The sequence below is a fragment of the Labrus bergylta genome, chromosome 7 (genome assembly GCF_963930695.1).
Source record: "Labrus bergylta chromosome 7, fLabBer1.1, whole genome shotgun sequence".
Taxonomy (NCBI): Eukaryota; Metazoa; Chordata; class Actinopteri; order Labriformes; family Labridae; genus Labrus; species Labrus bergylta.
In genome coordinates this window covers 32640793-32661982 of record NC_089201.1, presented here as the reverse complement: position 1 = coordinate 32661982, position 21190 = coordinate 32640793, and the positions used below count along the sequence as shown (strand labels likewise).

General features: G+C 40.2%; 2 protein-coding genes across 2 annotated transcripts; one reads left to right on the top strand and one right to left on the bottom strand.

Moving 5' to 3' along the window:
* Positions 1 to 1134: 1134 nt before the first annotated feature.
* LOC136179745 (inositol 1,4,5-trisphosphate receptor type 2-like) lies at positions 1135 to 7317 on the top strand (the record flags this gene model as incomplete). Its single annotated transcript, XM_065957408.1, is given in 2 exon segments — positions 1135 to 1296; positions 6134 to 7317. Coding segments are annotated over 2 exon segments (243 nt in total), but the record flags the coding sequence as incomplete, so codon positions are not given.
* A 5091-nt stretch (positions 7318 to 12408) lies between these two features.
* sspn (sarcospan (Kras oncogene-associated gene)) lies at positions 12409 to 21151 on the bottom strand. The gene is made up of 3 exons (XM_020657761.3): positions 20832 to 21151; positions 16988 to 17074; positions 12409 to 14606 (listed from the first exon to the last, which is right to left on the bottom strand). The coding sequence occupies exons 1-3, from the start codon at positions 21042 to 21044 to the stop codon at positions 14247 to 14249; spliced, it is 660 nt and encodes a 219-aa protein (XP_020513417.1). The 5' UTR covers positions 21045 to 21151; the 3' UTR covers positions 12409 to 14246.
* Between the last annotated feature and the right edge of the window lie 39 nt (positions 21152 to 21190).

Here is a 21190-nt window from a genome sequence, read left to right as displayed (position 1 = left end):
CCTCTCTCTCTCTGGTTTCTGACTCTATCCACTGTCCTCTCTCTCTGGTTTCTGACTCTATCCACTGTCCTCTCTCTCTCTGGTTTCAGACTCTATCCACTGTCCTCTCTCTCTCTGGTTTCTGACTCTATCCACTGTCCTCTCTCTCTCTCTGGTTTCTGACTCTATCCACTGTCCTCTCTCTCTCTCTCTGGTTTCAGACTCTATCCACTGTCCTCTCTCTCTCTGGTTTCTGACTCTATCCACTGTCCTCTCTCTCTCTCTCTGGTTTCAGACTCTATCCACTGTCCTCTCTCTCTCTCTGGTTTCTGACTCTATCCACTGTCCTCTCTCTCTCTCTCTGGTTTCTGACTCTATCCACTGTCCTCTCTCTCTCTGGTTTCTGACTCTATCCACTGTCCTCTCTCTCTCTGGTTTCAGACTCTATCCACTGTCCTCTCTCTCTCTCTCTGGTTTCTGACTCTATCCACTGTCCTCTCTCTCTCTCTGGTTTCAGACTCTATCCACTGTCCTCTCTCTCTGGTTTCTGACTCTATCCACTGTCCTCTCTCTCTCTGGTTTCAGACTCTATCCACTGTCCTCTCTCTCTCTGGTTTCTGACTCTATCCACTGTCCTCTCTCTCTCTCCCTGGTTTCTGACTCTATCCACTGTCCTCTCTCTCTCTGGTTTCTGACTCTATCCACTGTCCTCTCTCTCTCTCTGGTTTCAGACTCTATCCACTGTCCTCTCTCTCTCTCTGGTTTCTGACTCTATCCACTGTCCTCTCTCTCTCTGGTTTATAAAAAATATATATATATATAAAAAAAGTCACAGTGCAGAGTTAGAGTTTGAAATCTGTAAACAGGTGAGTCTTCAACCTCCATTTAAAAGAGCTGAGAGACAGAAATTCTGCTTTAAAATGGAAATCTTCATTGTGATGGAATGAAACCAAATGAAAGCTTCATGCCTGTTTCCTTCCAGAAGTCTGGTTTCAGCTCTGTAACACCCCCCTTCATGTCTATGCAAATCCTCCATGTACAGTATGTCTGTCTGCTGCCTGCCTGCTGAGTCAGCTCTATTTTAGCCTCTTTATTCCCTTTCACCTTTCACACTTCTCCTGTCACATCACGTCCCATCTCTCTCTCTCCTCCCAGGAGAAGAACTTGGAGTGGTTCCCCAGGATGAGAGCCATGTCTCTGGTGAGCAGCGAGGGAGACAACGAGCAGAACGAGATGCGCTCTCTGCAGGAGAAGCTGGACAGCACCATCACTCTGGTGATGCAGCTGTCAGGCCAGCTGTCTGAGCTCAAGGAACAGGTCCAGTTCAACTTTTATGAATTATTTATTTCTCATACTTTTTATTTACACAACACAAAGAACAGGAAAGAATCAAAAGAAAAAAAAATGTTTGGGGTGGGGGACATTCTTAGCTTTCCTATCATCCAAAGAGTTAGTTAATGTACCTCTTCAGAACAGAGCTGGCCCCATTTCTCTTATTTCTAAGCAAACATTGCTGATGTATGTCTTAGAAAGAAAGTTGTTCTTTCTATTTGAAAGATTTCTTTGACTTTTTTCACTTGCTCAAGTTTTCCGGGTCAGCTTTAAACCATTACCTTGTAATTCCTTTTTTTCTTTTACAGCCAGTAAACCGTTTTCATAATGACATCCTCTCTCATTACTCTAAGAAAACAGAACTTAACGTCATTACCAGGACCAACATGTATTCCTCCACAATATTACATTTTTGGACGTGATGTGCGTCTATGTGTCCACACTGTCTCCAGCGTTGTTGATGCTCATGTTCATAAAAGTTCTCGTCCTAGCTCTTACGTCAGAACTGAAATACAGAAGACAGAACTGAAATACAGAAGACAGAACTGAAATACAGAAGACTTCCAGAAAACAAATAGTTTTTATCAATTATATGAAATAACAACTAAACTACACAAGAACTGCAACTCCATCATTCTGGTTTTATGAGCACAAGACAAACATTGTTAACAACTTCCTAAATCACAACAGATGATTTAAATAAGATTTTGACCTATTAGATAGAGCCTTGGATATATAGCTCATACGATTAAACAATTTGACCAATGAGAAGAAGTCCCAGCTAGCTGTAAGCTAACATCAGATGAATTGGTGAAGGGCAGAGGTGAATGTGTTTGGTAAAAAGAACCACACTTCTGTGTTTGGGGTTTGGATCCAGGAAATAGAACATGTTAAAAAACACAGGTTGTGGTGAACACATGAAGAACAGCAGAATGCTATTAGCCAATCTTCTGATGAAGATTTATGCCATGGTAATTCTGGTGTAGCCAGTGGTTATCATGAAACGACTGCCTGACTGTTTCCTGGGCTGCATTGTTTAAAGTCCACTTAGCATGACGCTTCATTGTTTACAGAGTAATTAACAAAGGAAGAGACCATTTGTTAAAGCAGAGTGAAAATCACTCCTGCAGAGTAAACACTGTCTTTTCTAGGTTTTAATATTATTAGTGGCCGTTCATCAGTTTCGGGTGAGTCTCAGTTTAACTGTAAACATTAAATTACAGAGAGGCTTCACTTTGGCTTCATTGGTGAGAGCCGTAATGAGGAACTGATGTTCTGCTGATTTACTCGTGAAGTGAAACGGTTCTTTGAGCTCGGCAAGATTAAATCAATACGATGCAGATTTGTACAAAGTAAAAAGTGCACGCTTCGACTGGTCTGTCCTCAAGAGAAGAAAACAACTTTAAAAAACGCTTTGTTTGATTGATCATTTCCGATGCATTAAAGGAAGTCAGGAAATCCAAACGCTATGTGGTCTTTCCGTCACAGCGTCAAGCAGACGAGTCTCTCAGTTAGAATTTTTGATCAAGATCAGATTGTTTTCTGCAGCTGCATGCAGGTATTTCTTTATAGAGAGAAACAAATCGTCTTTATGTAATCACTAAACGGAGTCGGGATGTCATAACTGTGAATTGTGTTCTTCATATTGACTGTTTTTCCTGCACACACCAATGCCTGCTGAAACCTGATTTGACAAAACGTACGACAAACACTTTCATACTGAAAAATCCAAACTCCGAAGTAAAGCCTGGCTCACGCTGTGAGATCGTTTCCCCGACTGTATAAAAGTCGGGGTGTCATGTCAGCTCACACTGTACGACTGAATCGTTTACGACGCCCGACCAGACCTTGAGATCGACGTGCTCACACTGTACGAGCCGATTGTCGGGCACGGCCGGAGAGCTCACACTGTACGAGTGAAATCGAGACGGAGCGTTGACAATTGTTAATAAAGTTTCATTTAAAGAAGTAGGAAGAAGGAAGTGGAAGTTGTTGTAGGATATAGAAAAGTTGATACAATCGTAGATATATGGAGACAAGTTTCAGAAAAGTGCTGCACTGATGATCTGTACCGGGTTGCGTCCTGCCGCTGGTCGCCATGACTACAGTCCTCCCTTGTCTGATTATATTGTAGTCACACACAACTTCTGCCGGACCCTTTCATGATGTAATCGTTAAGATTTTAAATTCTAAATATCAAACATGTTTGAAATAAATCGGGGCGTCCCCGACGATCGCCGGGCAGATCGGGGACGTTAAGATTGGATCTTTGGACCGCTCACTCTACGAGATATTCTGAACAGATAATCGGGTCTGAGCAGCCTCGAGTCGGGAGAGACCCTGAGACTGTCGGGAAGAAGAAGAAGAATCAGAGCTCAAATCGGCCCGGTGATCCTGCAGAGTGAGCCAGGCTTTAAAGAATCTCTATGTTTCTGTAGATTATCTCAGTTCAGCCAACTTCAGTTCATACACGGTGAACCTCAGTAACGCCTGACCTCAGACTCCCACCGTGTAAACTCACCCTCAGGGCAGGACGTCCTGTATCAGTAGTCACATCACAGTATCTGTTCTGGATTCTTTGAGACCCGCCCTGATGCTCGTGAACTCAGCATGACAGGTGACTATCACGTCAACACATGCAGTACTGAGAGCCGGCAGTGAGTGAGCCTCTGGCTGTTTGTGTGACTCTCTGCAGTGTGACTGATCACTCTCATCACCTGCCTCCCCTGCATGTGATCCCAGTCACAGGCCAGTCCTTGTTCCTCTTTCTGCCTGATGTTAGAAAACCAGCTCCGATAAACAAAAACAAACTACCTCTGTCGACCTCAGTAAGTCTTCATGATGTAAATAAACAACAACGCAGAAGTAGCAGACATAGAAACAGAGTCCGCTTCACAACGTTATAATGAGAATATTTGTCTTTATATCAATGCTATGTGTAATCCAATGGAATGACAACATCCACAAAAGAGAGGAGAACAACAAACTGACCAACAGAAAACAGAATGCAGACGTTTGATTAGAGCACGGAGATCGTAGAGGTCGCGTGCAGACACTTTAAACAGTCACTGTATATAAACATCATTCTCTTTCTATTGGCTCGAGGTGAACTCTCCGGAGTATATTCAGCCACGTTCAGACGTCAGCTCACTCTGACTTTCTGCGGATAAAATACTAGAGGTCTGGAGGAGAAACTCTAAAGGGTAAAGAGCGCGTTCACACATAGCCTAAAGAACCTCCGGGTAGTTTTTCAGGAGATTTCTGTACGTGTGAAAAGGGTTTGAGTGTGTGAGACACCAGAGCTTCATCTCTGAGTCTGCAGAGTCAGACTGTAGTGCGTTTATCAATCTGATGTAGCCTCACAAAGTCTGAAGTGACTCAGACGTAGTCATGGGGTTAGCAGGGCTGTCACACCTCCTTAAACACAAATTGAGGTGAGTTTTTTTTTTAAAGAGACTGAGCCACAATGCAGTCATGAGCCTGCTCACCAAAACTCTGCTGAACTCAAACTCCCACTGACAGAGAGAAACTCTGCTGACCTCCACACGGGGTTATACTTCACAGAACCAGCGTCCTTCACTTATGTACTTCACTTCATACCTTGTATTATTCTATTATTGGAGTTTGGATTTTTAACTTTTTGTTATTTTTGATAATTATATTCCTGTTTCTTGAGCTGTTGTGACAAAAAAATGTCTCCCATGGGGGCTCAATAAAGTTTATCTTTATCTTTTTCTTTATGATGTCTACACTGCCAATGTGATGTGAGAAACCAGCCACTTCTGATTCATGAAAACTCCCACACACACTTATAAAACATCCAACACATGATAGTGTTCTCTCTCGGATGATTGTTCCCAGGGACATTTTTATTTCCCAAGTGTGAATCCTTGAGAGGAAATGTAATATATTGTTACATATATATATATTGTAACCCAGTGTATGCAGACTCATTTACTTAAAGAGATCCTTCACCTGTTGAAACATGAATCTGTGTTGACTTTGGGTCATATATGTAGAAATGTGAAATACATTTTGAAGTTGGTGTCTTCTTGGCCGAGAAAAGACAGAAAGTGTCTTTTTGGCTCATGTGGATGAAAGACACCAAATCCCAGAATGCACAGCACCGCAGGCCACAGCGGCGGCCGCAGCAGCCAAAACACAAGTCCGGCCTGTCGGCAGCAGCCGTCTCGCCGCTATGTTTATATTTTTTCTCCATTATCAGCTTTCTCCATAGAGCCTGTTAGCTTAGCTTCCAAGCAATATGGCGGACGTTAAGTTTGGATTCTGGGAGTGAGTTCCCACCCACTGATCTGTGATTGGTCTGTAGCTTCAGTGGTCGAGGAGGAACTAGCGTTGTAGTTTCACCCCGCTAACCACAACAGCTTCCAGTGATGCAAAAATCATCATTTTAGCGTCACTGGAAGCTCCTTTACAGACTCAGAAATACAAAGATTTCACATCTCAGGGGAAAATGAGGGCGGGATGCACGACCATTCAGAAACACTACCAGGTTTCTAATGATACAAAGATTAATGCTAATATCCCTTTAAGTTATGAGCTAAATGTTTTTTTTAATATTTCATATAGAATGATATGCTGGTGCTTAGATTAAAAAAATGTGAAGTCATTGTACCTGCACTCAAAGTTCAAATAGAGACCATAACAGCGTTTGAACACAGTGGGAGCTTTTGAGTTTTTTGACTTGATAAAGAACAATAAAAACAAGAACACAGGCTGGCAGCTCATCATGTATGCTTCATTCAAAATTAAAAAAGCCACTCTGTGTTGATGTAATTTTTTTCTCTGCCTTTGTCCACAGATGACAGAACAGAGGAAGAACAAGCAGAGGCTTGGGTTTCTGGGTCCTCCTCAGCCCAACCATCACGTCCCGAGCCACTGAGAGGCTCCAACAGGACACAGTGATGGGACCAGAGGAGTGTGGGTGAACACCACATGAGAGAGCCAAGACACACAGAAACTTCAGAACAATACAAGAACTACAAGAACACTTAAGAGTAGTTCAAGACGGACAGTTTTAACACGGTGCCTTTACTATGACACAAACCCGTTCTGTGCCTTCAGAATCCCTTTATTGACCGTCTGTACACACCCCTACAGAGGAAGTGAGTGACTGGCCCGGCACGGCACACATCTACCAGTGTAGTGCTCGAGTGCCAGAGAGAGGTCGAGGGTTGTTAAGGGGCAAGGTTAACGGTTAAGTGCTGTCAAGTCTGTGGACGGCCGTCTCTCCTCGGCTGTCTCAGCGCCGACGTGTCAGAGAGCGAGGCCGACCGACCGCACAGCCTGGTGCTGAACAGAGAAGTTTGAGAAGTGTGTGTGTGCCAACATAAAGGATTCTCCCCTTTATGTTTTCATTCTCTGAAAGTATTATAGAGAACACTTTCAATTCATAACTGGAGTATTATTTTTTTGCCTTTTTTGAAAAAACAACCATGCTGCCTTACTCGTTAACTTTTATAAACCTACAACTGCTAATAGTTCTCTTTTTTAAAGGAAACAGATGAAAGCTTCTAACTGGAAACATGGTTAAATATGTGGGTATTCATTTAGCATGCTTAGTGTTTATAAATTGCCTTCACTGCATCATCTCAGTTCCCTTTTACAGATTTATATAAGTGACATAAATGTGAATAGAAATAATAACGACCTGTGCAGAACTTACTTGAAGATTCTTTTTTTTAATTTAAATCTTACGTCGGTACAAAGTGTAGTGATGACTGAGGATGGGAAGCTCATACTGTAATGTTTAACTATATCTGCTCGTATCATCTTCTTCCTCTACTGTTTTTTTTTTAACTTGTCAATCATCCTCACGTGTCTCTCTTGGAGTGCGATTGATTGTTTAGTGTGTACTTCTGTTTTAAACTTGCACAAACTCAACGGCAGAATGTGATTCTAACTGTCCTGTGACACTTCCTGTTTCAGTATAATGTAGAGAGATGTGTTTTTATGTGGTCTGGTGTAATAAACGTGTAAAAACAAGTCAGTGGTGTGCTTTGAGTCGACACCTTTGTGTGTAAGTCCTGCTTGTTGTTTTGGATGAATGACCCCCTCAGTGTTTACTTACACGTATACTGGTCCCTGAAGGCAGCACAGCATCTATGAAAAGACAGGTCTTCATTCAGATGGGATCATGTTCCAGCTCAGGCAGCGGTTATAGTCATCACATAGAAAAAGGAAATGTAACAGAGCTGCTGTACGGGCTTCAGTGTTCTGCTTTTATAGGAGTCCTCTTCACATTAAATTAACTCTATTTTTTTTTTTATTAGTCAATTTATTGAACATGTTAAGAAAATACACACACAAAAGAAAAAGAAAAAAACCAAAAAACTGGATCCTTAGTATTTTTAACGAGGATTAGGGTCACGTTAAAAATAATGTTTTTTTTATTTCTAGATTAAACTCGTAAATTCATGAATTTATTCTCGTAAATTAACGAGTTCGAGAGAAACTAAAATAACGACTTTATTCTTTGAAAACTTTAAGAGTTCTACTTTGACCATTTTACAAATTTAATCTCGTAAATTAACGTGTTTATTCTTGTAAATTTACGAGTTTAATCTCAAAAAGATCCTCCGTCGTAGGATCCATAGCAACAAATAAAAAACTCAAATAATAAAGTTCATGTTCAAAAGAGATAGGAAGAAGTTCAAAACTTTTCTGCTCCTACACCTTTTTATTTTTGTGCATTATTCACAGAAAAATCAAAATGTTTTCATCAATCAGTGTGTGATGTTGGACTTGTTGGCCAAAACAAATTAAGTTTTTAGACAAAACAACAACAAAAATAATGGGAACATATTAACCAAGACCATCAGCCAATAGAAAAACAGAAAAACAGAAAGTCACTGCTCCAGCTCATATCTATTCAATATTTGATTCCTGAAGTTTTAGTTTAAATATAGTGTTGTATTTGTTCAGCTCGTCATCACAGTTGTTCCACAGACTAACATCTTTAGTTGTTACACAGTGAAGTTTGGCATTCGTTCTGATTGGTGGTTTCTTGAATATACAGGTTCCTCTAAACTTATGTTTAAATAACATACATTTAAAAAAGTAAGAAGACCCGTCTGCTGAATTTAACCTTTTTCTTCTAACACTCGTCAACTTGATGAATTTAGCTGGTCAACTACTGTAACACCCTATGTGAAGAGCAATCGCTGACCTGTGTACCTGTGCCTCATCAGGTGATCAGAGGCTGCTATAGACGGTTGAGGTAAAAGGCTAAAAATGAAAATTATGAGTACGATAAATAATTATTTATTATAATTATTTATTTATTCAGCAATAAATAATAGATACATGTTTAAAACCGCTTAAGAATAGAGAATAACTGTTGAAAGAGGAGGGTACTAGTTCTTAATTAGTTAAATTAGCAAGGTTTAGCATTTAAATTAGCATAAAAAAATTGGGGCTCAATGGAAAAAAAAACATCCTGTTTCTTCTACTACAGCTGGTTACAAACTTCAGTAAACGGACCTAAAGATCGGCAGTTGATTAAAAAAATCAGAGAACGGCTTCAAAGAAACATTTGAAACAATATCCACAGTGAATATATATATCTGTATATATTTAATTTAAATGATCAATACACGCACACTTATTGATGTAAATACTGTAATTGACATCTTAATTGACCCATCTGTCACATAACTGCATTTTACTTCTCATGTTACTTCAGCATCTTTTGCACTATTCACCACTGCACTGTTTCATATTTAGTCATGTAAATATTAGTCTTTTCTTATTCTGTTTATTGTTGATATTTAATGTTGTACCTGTACATAAGAGAGCACACTTCACCAAAGTTAAATTCCTTGTGTGTGTAAGCATACCTGGTCAATAAATCTGATTCTGATTCACTTATTGAATAAATAATGCTGATAAGAGATGGGTTAGTAACGGTTTGCATTAAAACATTAGAAACATGACAGAGGGTGTTATGAAGCTGCTCTTTCCTCAGAGGTTATGCACACTTTTTTTAAATGTTGTGAAGTGTCCTCTACAGAGTGGTCCTGATGTAGCATTCATTTATAAAGAAAAAAAAGTGTTTAATAATGAATCACTGGTTATATTTAGACCTTTCATCCACACGTTCATCCTCATTGTTAGTAACTTAGCACTCTGTACTCGTGAAAATGAACATTTCAAAGTGGCTGGGTGATTGTATGTTTGTGCTTGTAGAACAAATTTGAGATGATAAATGAATCACAGAGAGGACCTCGACTGTTCTTGTATCCCGTCCTGTCATTTACCCTCCACGGAGAAGCCCGTCCCTTCTTGGCTCTGGATTGGCTGTTTACGCTGGCAGGCCTGCATTTTCTCCTGCTGCCTGTGACAGCCATTAAAATTAGCTCACGCCGTGCCATAATGGTGAGCAGCTGTCACTGCGCAGACGAGAAGGCTAAAGTGCAGCATTACTGGAATGTGTTGGACTCGGAGGGGGGGGGGGGGATAATAGCAGGACCATCATTACTGTCTGGTAGAAGTCGTGCAGCCATTGTGTGACACCAATCAAACACTGCTGCTTCAGTATGCAGCAACTTCCTAAACAAAGCTTTTTATCAGCTGAGATTTACTTTGATGGTTTTTTAAACATGAGGAGAAAACATCTCACTTTATCAACCAAAAAAAAAAAAAACCTTTTCAGATTTGCCCGACTGGACAGAGTTCCAGGACAGTAACAGATTTTACTGCTCACTGCTTACCTCTTTTTAAATGTTTTGTCTTAAAGTCTTTAAATGTGATTTTTCACACTTAAATATAAATCAAGTCTATCCTCTGAAAATAACTCTGTGAGTCATGACTGTCTACAATGGGTGTAACACCCGAGTCCCACTGTCTGTGATGTTTTCAGAGTTTTCAGAGTCCTATCTTCACTTTGTTTACATCGCCAGGACGGCCGGCTGACTCCTCCCCTCGTGTATAAAAGTTGTTTAATTGAGGGACTAGAGAAAAGAAGAATAACATACTGTACTCACTGCTTAACTGTGTTTCTAGATCACGCTCATTTCAGGTCAATTTACATGCAGTGTGAAGATACCAGCATAATAAAGATCGCTAGCATTAGCACGCTAACACAACAATGCAGCGCCAGTTGTTTTGGTTTCATGCTGGTGCTCAAGGGCGACATCTGCTGGATCAAACATCACATATAAAGCCTTTAAGAAATATTGTGCTAGTGATGCAATGTAAGCCCTGTTTTTTTTATTTTTATTTATTCTTTATATTCTTCAAAACTTTCTGAAAATCTTTAAAAAAAAGGCAGGATCCTCTCCTACATACTGAATCATATTAAGACACCTGACATTTTCATTATTTATTTTATAAACACAACTTCAGATCATTGTATTGTATCGTATCTTCTCTTATCATAGAAACATTATGCTCAATGTAAATATTATTAACATTTTTAGGATGATTTGACTGAAGCAATGATCCGAAATATTAAAACATTTTAACTGAAAGCTGTCCTTAACTGAAAAGGAAACAAAACATACTATGGATTAACATAAAAAATAACATTAGCATTATTAAACCAGCTAGAGGAGATGTTTTCAGGTTGCTGTCAAAGTTGTTGTGATTTGTGTCAGTACAGATATTGATCTCCTGTCATGTGCAGGCTCCTTTAAAGACTCACAGCAGCGTCTGTGGCGGCAAGAATCGACCACACAGAAAGTTTGTTGAGGTAGGGGGGGTGGGGTGGGGTGGGGTGGGGGGGCGGTGGAAGGTCCCTCCTCACTGTCATTCTTATAAATAAACATGCCCCCGTGATGACTGGCATGTGACTTCCTGTGTCTTGCGGCCAGATTTGAGTCTTTTGTAGTCACATGATGAACATCATAACTCTTGAGCGAGCACATGGAGAGAGATGGGGAAAAAAAACACACAAAGTGGGCCTGGTGTCTGTCACTCGATGCTGTGTGAACAGTGTGTGTGACAGACACCATGGAATATCCCACAGTAAGGCAATTCTTTTTTAAATGTTCTGGGTGAAGAGTTTTGTTTCAAACTGAGCTCAAACTTAAAAAAACAAAAACACACATCTGTGATATTCTTACTGAAAACGATCTAGCCTCTACACTTGTTTTGAGTTGACGCTGAACAAATAAAAACTGACTGATTGCAGCAGTCGTCACTTCTCTCTTTTGACTGGAAATTATTAGCAGCATGCTGCTGACTCACTTTACCTAACAGGCTTCACACATGTTGGTTTGGTGATGTAGGCTGACAGCCCCCCTGTAAATCTTATGGAAACACAATTTTCTGTAAAAAGTGGACAACTTAACACTTCTATGCAGACTAATCTGAAATAATCTTGTATTGTGGTTGTGGAATTTTGTTATTTTTATTTTTTACATTTTTAGTTATTTACATATATTTGTATTATTTATTTTATTATTATTAATAATAATAATAATAATAACAATAATAATAATAATAATAATAATAATAATAATAATAATAATAATAATAATAATAAATGTATTTATTTTATATTTTTTATTCCACTTGCACTGATAGTGTTACCCTAGTTGGGTATTGTTCTATATCATTTATTGTCTGGTATTGTACTGTTGTAAAAAAATTGAAAACAATAAAAATGTTGGTCATAAAAAGATTGATTGATTGATTGATTGATAGGTGTAATGTGGACATGGATCCATCTATATCCGTCCTATCAGCTCATCAGTGTGAGCGCTCACAGTTCACTTATTGTATTAGTAACAACTGCTATGATGACATCTAATAGAGGCAGCTTTATCTCCTGCTGATGTCACAGACAGGTCAAACATTGAAATTCTTAACTTGACGTCAATATGGATGACAGATTTAGTTTAAATGTGTATCTACCTGTCAATGTTTAATTTTTCCTTGTTAATTGTTTAGCACCAATACACCAAGTCAAATTCCTTGTATGTCTAAATGTACTTGGCAATAAACCCCGATTCTGAGTCTGATGATTCCCTATCATCATAAACATGCGTCCTCTATTCAGAGCTAAATCAAAATGTTTATGGCAGTTTTATTCTTTCCTAGAGATAACCCATTGATCCAAATATGAGACACATCACCTGAATCGTCTGTTTTATTTAGATGAACTGCACATGTGTGATGATAAATAGGAAAAGTGAAACTACATGTAACTGAAACAAAGACTTTTTGTATTTGTAACCACAAACAAAAGGAGTAATGCACTTATTCTAAACTTTCTTTTTTTTACATACAATCTGACCACTCCTTTCTCATACCTCACCTTTTAGAAGTGTGTGAAACATAAATCATGATGTTTGATCAACCAAGAATAACTTTTTTTCATCATGGACAAGAAAAAAGATGTAACATTGCATTGTTAGGTTCTCCCTGTGAGCAGATGTTTGTACCCTGCTCAGCATGTATTTATATGTTACTGTAAGTGACTCCTGCAACATGAGAGGAGGAATAAAAGGATGCTGAACCTCGGCATAAGGCAACGTTTTTCAAAATAAAGCCCTTAATTGTTTTGCTTTTTTCTTCCTTTTTGCTGCAAACTGATTGGTTGTAAACAGTGGGATGATTTTGTTTCCTCAGTCCAGCTGCCTGTCTGAGTCCCCCTTTTCTCACCCAACCCCCCCCCCCCCCCCCCCTCCTCACCCCTCCCTTTGTGGTTGCAGTAGTTTGACTCCTACAGGCTGCTTGAGTCATGCTGGCTAACTGGCCTGGCATCCACCTTCACACAGACCACAGCCCGACTCAGTCTCGTCTCGTGAAGAGCAAACCAACTGGTGCAGCTTCTGTCAGAATCCTCTTGTGGAGCGTTAAATACACTCATACAGGGGCGACAGCTGGAGAGTACTGAGCTATTGTTTTGATCAATTCTGCAAGATTTACAGAGCTGCACAAGTCTGAAAAGGAACAAAGAAAAAAAAAAGTTCTTCAAATAATCAATCCACCTTTTAATTTTCTTTCTTTAAAGCGGCTAATTTAAAATTTAAAGTCTTTCTATGTGATTTTTCACACTTAAATATAAATCAAGTATCTCCTCTGAAAATAACTCTGTGAGTCATGACTGTCTACAATGGGTGTAACACCTGAGTCCCACTGTCTGTGATGTTTTCAGAGTTTTCAGAGTCCTATCTTCACTTTGTTTACATCGCCGGGACGGCCGGCTGACTCCTCCCCTCGTGTATAAAAGTTGTTTAATTGAGGGACTAGAGAAAAGAAGAATAACATACTGTACTCACTGCTTAACTGTGTTTCTAGATCACGCTCATTTCAGGTCAATTTACATGCAGTGTGAAGATACCAGCAGAATAAAGATCGCTAGCATTAGCATGCTAACACAACAATGCAGCGCGAGTTGTTTTGGTTTCATGCTGGAGCTCAAGGGCGACATCTGCTGGATCAAAAAATCACATATAAAGCCTTTAAATACAATCTAAATATGTGAAGAAAGTAGAGCACTGAACTAAGATGTAACAATTTTTCTAAATATTAAAAGTGGAGGACGTATAGTGGATTTTTTAAATTAGCCTGTTGCCGTAAAAGTAGAGTCAGTTTAACATTTGCACATCATGTTTCAACAACACAGTGATTCAGTGGGCCTCCAGAAAAGAAATTCAAATACTGTGTGCTTCATATATCTGGCCTCACAGCTAGAAGAGCTGTCTGACCCTTCTTTTCATTGATGACTGTTTTTATACCACCAGCTGTTGGAAGTAGAACTCATCAGAGTTATTGTATAAAATGTGTGCAAAGAGCCTTTAAAGGTTTATATGAAGTGATACCAAAGAAAACACACTTGAGGCACACGCACTAAAAAAAGTCAAACGTCCCCGTCCTTCAGAGTGTAATCACACAGTTGGCTCTCCTCCTCTGTCCTGATCTGTCTGATCGGAGTCATCCAATCAACTCTGTCATCATCACCACAGTTAAACCTTCTGCCACTGCTGGGAGGAGGGCGAGCCGATCTGCAGGCCAGCGAAGAACACCTGGTACCGGTGCTTCCACATGATGAAGGCTCCCACGGCGCAGACCAGGGCCTGGACCAGATTCAGCACGATCTGTATCAGGAAGTAGAGCGTGAGGGTCTCTGTGATCTCCCCGCAGTCGCTCACTCCCTCGTAGGTGAAGGTGCGGGCGATGGGGTCACTCGGGTCCAGTTTGCACGCGCAGTCCTCCCCGTCCCGCTCGCAGCTGAGGCTGCTGGTCTGAGTGTAGTGGTGTCCGGCGAACGCCACGACCAGCACGGAGATGACCAGGCCGATTGTGCACAGGATGAAGTACAGGAGCTGCAGCAGAAACAGGAAGGGTCAAAGGTCATACATCTAAAAACTCTTTGTTTTTGAACCTCTGTGTGTGTTGTCTCAGAGAGCCAAAAGTGGAGCCCTGTGGCTCAGAGCCTATAGCAGGTTAACGAGATTACCCACAATACTACAGGGTGAGGTCTGGCCTGGCACACACACACACACACACACACACACACACACACACACACACACACACTCACACACACATGCATGTCAGTTACAGCCGCTCCCCGCCTCCAGCGCTCATCCTGTGTGAGTCTAAAAATACAGTTTTTAAAATGTGACAGAAGCTTTGTGTTGTTTATGCAACTGCAACAATTTCACTAACACTAAACCTTTCTCTTTAATCCATCGCTTATATAAGAAGCTCATTCCCCTGATGTGTCTTTCTGCTCTCAGTTACATGCCGCTTATGGAATTATGCAACTGATGATGAGCGGGGTTTGATTCTGAGAGAGCGCTGATGTTAATTTTGGAACAGCTGTGAAATCTGGAGTGTGGATGGTTAACACAGACGCCAACAGGTTCTCCACTGAACGGAGAATATTGTCACTGAATGGAGATGATGTGGAACCCCAAAGCAGGCAGAAAGAAAGTCCACTTTTATATTGTTGCTGATAAAAGTCCATGTGTTGTGCTGGGACACTTACACACTCAAAGAATCCATTTTCTGAGAAACCAAACAAAAGCATCTCGCCCCAATAAGTTTACATTTGAAAGGGGTGGGTCACTGGTGGCGCAGTGGTGCAGTGGTTAGTGCGCACGCCCCATGTATGGAGGCTATAGTCCTCCAAGCGGGCGGCCCAGGTTCAAATCCCACCTGTGGCTCCTTTCCTGCATGTAATTTCCTCTCTCCTCCCTGATTTCTGACTCTATCCACTGTCCTCTCTCTCCATTAAAAATAAATAAATAATAATAAAAACATTTGAAAGGGTTATTGGGGAGCCGCCCTCAGCTGACAACTGTTTTACTTCTAAGTGACTCCACTTATTTTTTATTCACTTAGGCTTCCTCGCCTTGCACCGAGGTTAATTGGAACAAATAAACACATTTTTTAAGCTATAAATACAAAAAGTCGATACAGTAGGCCCATGGGGTCATTGAGCTGTTCAAATGAAAGGCTCTAATAAATTTAACTGGCTTGTTTTAGTGCCAGAGAAAAGACACACTGCAGGGTAATTTCATTATTGGTAAACGGTTTTTGGGAGGTTCTAACAGTTATTATGGATGACAAACTGAGGGAAAAGGTATAAAAAGCTGCAAGAACAACTTTGAGGAGTTGGAAAATTATCCTACAGAAGTCGAGAAAAAAGCAGATTTAGCGCAGTGTGACATAACGCTGTCAGAGAAATATGCATCATTTTGATGACGACGTCTTTAATGTTAGCAGTCTGCTTTGTAAACATTGTTTATCAGGATGGGAAAGCCTGTAATTTTGGTGTTTCAGACAGTCTGATGGGATTTTAAATCACACAATGCAGACACACCGGGATTGGCCTTTTTTCATCAGGCATTTCTGCAAAGATGATTTTTTTTTGCAATTTAGCAGCACCTCTTCAGGCAAACCCCCGTCGGAGTGCTTTCACAGAGAGCGTCCATCTTTGAACCTGTATGCACATTTAACTTAGACCCCAAAAAACTGATTCCAACGAGCTGCTTTTCAATGACAAACAACTGTGGAGGGATTTTTAATTGCCTTAAGACTCCGACTGTGTGTACTGTACAGCTAATTAAGCTGCACAATCAAGACATTAATGAATGTGCTCATCCACTCATAAGAGTCCCTGAAGAGCTCACAGTTTAATGCCTTTCTCTCGAAATGCCATTTACGCAGACAGATGTAAAACAATCATCTCAGTGAGTAAAAACTTTGTTTTCTGCAACAAAGTGTCACATCTGTCACGATGAAATATACATATATATATATTCTTTAATTTAAATAATCAATACACGCACACTTATTGATGTAAATACTGTAATTGACATCTTAATTGACCCATCTGTCACATAACTGCATTTTACTTCTCATGTTACTTCAGCATCTTTTGCACTATTCACCACTGCACTGTTTCATATTTAGTCATGTAAATATTAGTCTTTTCTTATCATGTTTATTGTTGATATTTAATGTTGTACCTGTACATAAGAGAGCACAGTTCACCAAAGTTAAATTCCTTGTGTGTGTAAACATACCAATAAATCTGATTCTGATTCTGATTCTGAAGTTCTCTTTTTGGAAAATACACTCTGAGACGTCCCATCCACCCTATTACTCTGGTTAATTTAAAAAGAGAACCTACAAAGAAGACATGGTAGATCATAGCAAAGAAACTGATTCTGTTCATGCATGTGTGCAGACTCACCTTGCCGATGAACTGCATGGACGTCCTCTCATCGGGCAGGTAGGTGGTGCAGTACAGGATGAAGCCGACGATAGAAACTAAACACAGCTGCAACATAACAAAATGTTTGGTTTGGTTAAATCATTGTTATTACACATTTACCACTGTCATCACTGTTTCTACAAACTTACATCTCTCACCTCCAGAAAGTATTTTTACATTCAGTTGACAAGCCTGAATAAATGTTGTATTTCATTTTTTTTTTTTAAACCAGTAGGAATGTTAAGTTAAATCCTTGATGTATAAATCTCTTCTTATTCTTAAGTGCTTATTTATATATCTATTCTTATATTGTTTTATTTGCTCTGATAACCTGCTGCTGTAACACCACAACTTACCAGTTTGGGATCAAGAAAGTAATTCTATTCTATTCTATTCACATCAGGACATATAGCATTCAGAACATGTCAACAGAATACTCATTTTGCTGAGTCATGCACTGTTTGTACCTTTACTGCTCATGTATGATTTTACTGATTTACTGTATTATTTATTTGATGTGAACTTTGTTTGCTCTTAAAAACAGTCTAGAAAAAAGAAACCCTGTTCTTTAAAATGAGTTTCACTTTTCAGGGCTGTTTCCCTGTATTGTATGATTCAGCAGTAAGCTGTCATCTGATTACATTACTCCCTCTCTCTCTCACACACACACACACACACACACACACACACACACACACGGACACACACACACATGGACACACACACACACACACACACGGACACACACACACACGGACACACACACACACACACACACGGACACACTCACACTCTATCTCTTCAGTGCAATTGGAGTCTTGTGACTAACGTGCGGCATCATATTTAAATGTTTTTCCCAGGTTCTTAAGCGCTCTGGAAAGTTCTCGATGACCTCAGTGTTTTTCACTCGGCTGCATCTCGTGAGGATCTAACTCGGGATGTTGATGTCTATGGGATGTTTTTTTGAGAGAAGATGAGGTCTGTGATAGGCTACAGTAGGATGCTAAACAGCAACAACATGTTTTTCTGCCCAATCGCCAAAATGTGACCTGAAATCTTTTTTTTAATGAAGTTGAAAGTTATGATGCAACTCAGTGGTGATGTAAAAAAAAAAAGGTAAGGAAGGAGTGTTATCCAGCTGTCTCATTAACGTGCATGCTGATACTTTAGATGTCTTTTAAAGTCATGGGCGGTTCTAGGCAGGGGCCAACAGGGGCCAGTGCCCCTCTAACACTGAGCTTGGCCCCCCCTGTGCCCACCCCTCCAAAAGGAAGACCCCCCCCCCCAATAACACATACACAGTATTTGACTCACAATCTAATATTAAATTCTGTTACTGAAACAAATATAAATCATGGTATTTAATGATGTGTGCTATTATTTGGCATAATATATATTTATTTTTAAAGTGATCATCTTTGTTTATTTTTCACCTGGGTTTAATGTTCTTCTCTTTAATGGTCTAGAACCCCCACTGTTTAAAGGGCTTAATTGTTTGCAGGTAAAATGAATCTTTAATCCTTAATTTGGCCTTCAGAGCATAAATGTCACCTTCCAATTCTTTGGCTATTTTGACTGAATTTTATTTTAACTTTCATTCTGTCTTCTTTCATAAACTCAAACTTACACTTCAGATGTTTTTTGTGACATTAAAGTTCTTCCAATGTTTTAGACTTAAGACCTTTTCATACTGTAATTCCGCAACATCATCTAAAGGAAGCTCCGCCTCCTTGCGCCTTAGGACGTTCACACTGAATCTGCAGCGGTGTCATACTGGTGTCTGTGACATCACATTGCCTCGCCACGTTGCAGAGCACTGCACAGCGGGACCTCCACATAAACACACCGCAGAAAATCAAAGGGACATAAATATCACGCCTTTAAAGCGGCAGTCTGAAACGGGCTATAGAATAGAATAATGGAGATGCTGCAATCGTTGCGCCGGCTCCGCAGTTTACGGAGTCGCCATTTTGCCCACCGTTACACAGCTGTTACTACTTTGAACTTCAGCCCTCTGTTTTGTCTCTGTAACTCTTAAAACAGACACAACAGTGTAACGCTGGTGTCACAGGACAGTCTGAATGTGTTGTGTAAAAGGAGCTTCTGTCTTCAGCTTGTCTTTTGCTCAACTCAAACTGACAACTTCTTTCTGGCCTGAAACTTGATACAAGTGATTAAAGGGATCCTTCACCTGTTCAAACATGAGTCTGTGTTGACTTTGGGTCATATATGTAGAAATGTGAAATACATTTTGAAGTTGGTGTCTTCTTGGCCGTGAAAAGGCAGAAAGTGTCTTTTTGGCTCATGTTGATGAAAGACACCAAATCCCAGAATGCACAGCACTGCAGGCCACTCCCACTAAGGTCCTCTAGTTCAGAATCAGAATCAGAAATACTTTATTAAGTGGTGACACAACAATCGTAATTTTAGCGTCACTGGAAGCTCCTTTACAGACTCAGAAATACAAAGATTTCACATCTCAGGGGAAAATGAGGGCGGGATGCACGAGCATTCAAAAACACTACCAGGTTTCTAATGATCCAAAGATTAATGCTAATGGGTGAAGTGTCCCTTTAAATATCATTGAAACTTCAGCCTCTTTTAACTCTTACGCTGCAGCTGTTATGAAATGTTTCACCCCTACTGTCAATTCAACCGGGGTCTGTGATTACAAACATACAGATTACTAACTGTCCTATCTAGAGATAGATAGATAGATAGATAGACAGATAGAGAGAGAGATAGATAGTTAGATAGATAGATAGATAGATAGACAGACAGACAGACAGATAGATAGATAGATGGATAGATAGATAGACAGACAGACAGACAGATAGATAGATAGATAGATAGATAGATAGATAGATAGTTTATTGATCCTGAGGGAAATTCAAATCATCCAGTATCAGGTTACAAAGACATGACATGAAACATTTGTTACAAATTAAACCACAAACCCCCCTCACATACATATATATTAACCTGAATAAAAGATGTAAAGAATCCCTCTAGATGAATCAAACTTAAACTGTGCAGTTAAAAATAGACTTATACAAGAAATGTACTTAACCCGTGCAGGGATAAAAATATATGTGACATTTAAACAAGAACCTATAAACAGGTGAGGAAAATAAAATCTGTAATTAGACCTGAATATAAAAAAATAAAAAAGTGTTGACCTTCTGAAGTTGTGTTGTTTATGTATGTACAGCAATGTTTAAAAAGAAGATATTAGAAACAGACATTAAATAACAGTCAGTGCAAACATTAAAGGTGAGGCTGACTCTTGGTTCAGCTGTGCAGACAGCACCTCCATTTAAAATGATTATTGACAGAGTTCACATTTTCAGACAGTCAGTTCAGAAAGTGTTCCACAAATGGAGCTGACTGAACTGCAGCTTGTCTTGTACTGTCTGCACAGTAGATATATAACTTTTGGATGTGTGATGCATTGACTGTATGTGTCATATTTCAAGAATCATGAGCAGTAAAGTACATCACATTTAGAAATAGTCACCAGGGTTTGCAGGCTGTGATTGGCTTGCTTGTCTCATCAGGTCAGGTGTAAAGGATCATGTAGTCACAGTCACAACATAAGGAGCATGCAGTCTTGTGTGACTTTGTCAATTCTTTATTCAGGACTATGACAGATGGAGAAGTGTTAGAAGAAGACTGTCCTGGTGTCACATCGGGGTTAGGGTTCAGTGTTGACATGCAATATGCTGACGATGACATATTGAATATATCTGAGGGTCATGCGGGGTCAGTCTCAGGCTCCATGCAAACATGTGGATGTTGAGAGGAGGTTAAGAACGGAGCTTACAATGATCCCAGCCCAGTGTGGGGTCTCCCTGGCCAGGAGCGAGGGGCTGATGGCCAACATGAGGAACGCCACGGCTGCCACGGACACCCCCAGCAGCAGCTGGAGCAGGGCGACGAGCAGAGGGAAGCGACAGAATCTGCACTTTTTGATGTCGTCCGGCGCCGGGCTCTCATCTCTCCTCTTCTTGCCCTCCTTCTTCTCTTTCTGCCCCATTTCTCCTTTTTTTTCTTCTTTCTCTGTAAAACTTTTACTGTGACAGTGTTTTGGGTGGATCAGCCCGTCTGCCTGTCTGCTCCTCTCCCTGTCCCGTCCCCCCTCCCCTCCCCCGCTAAGGCCTTCCCCTCACCATAAGTCCTGCT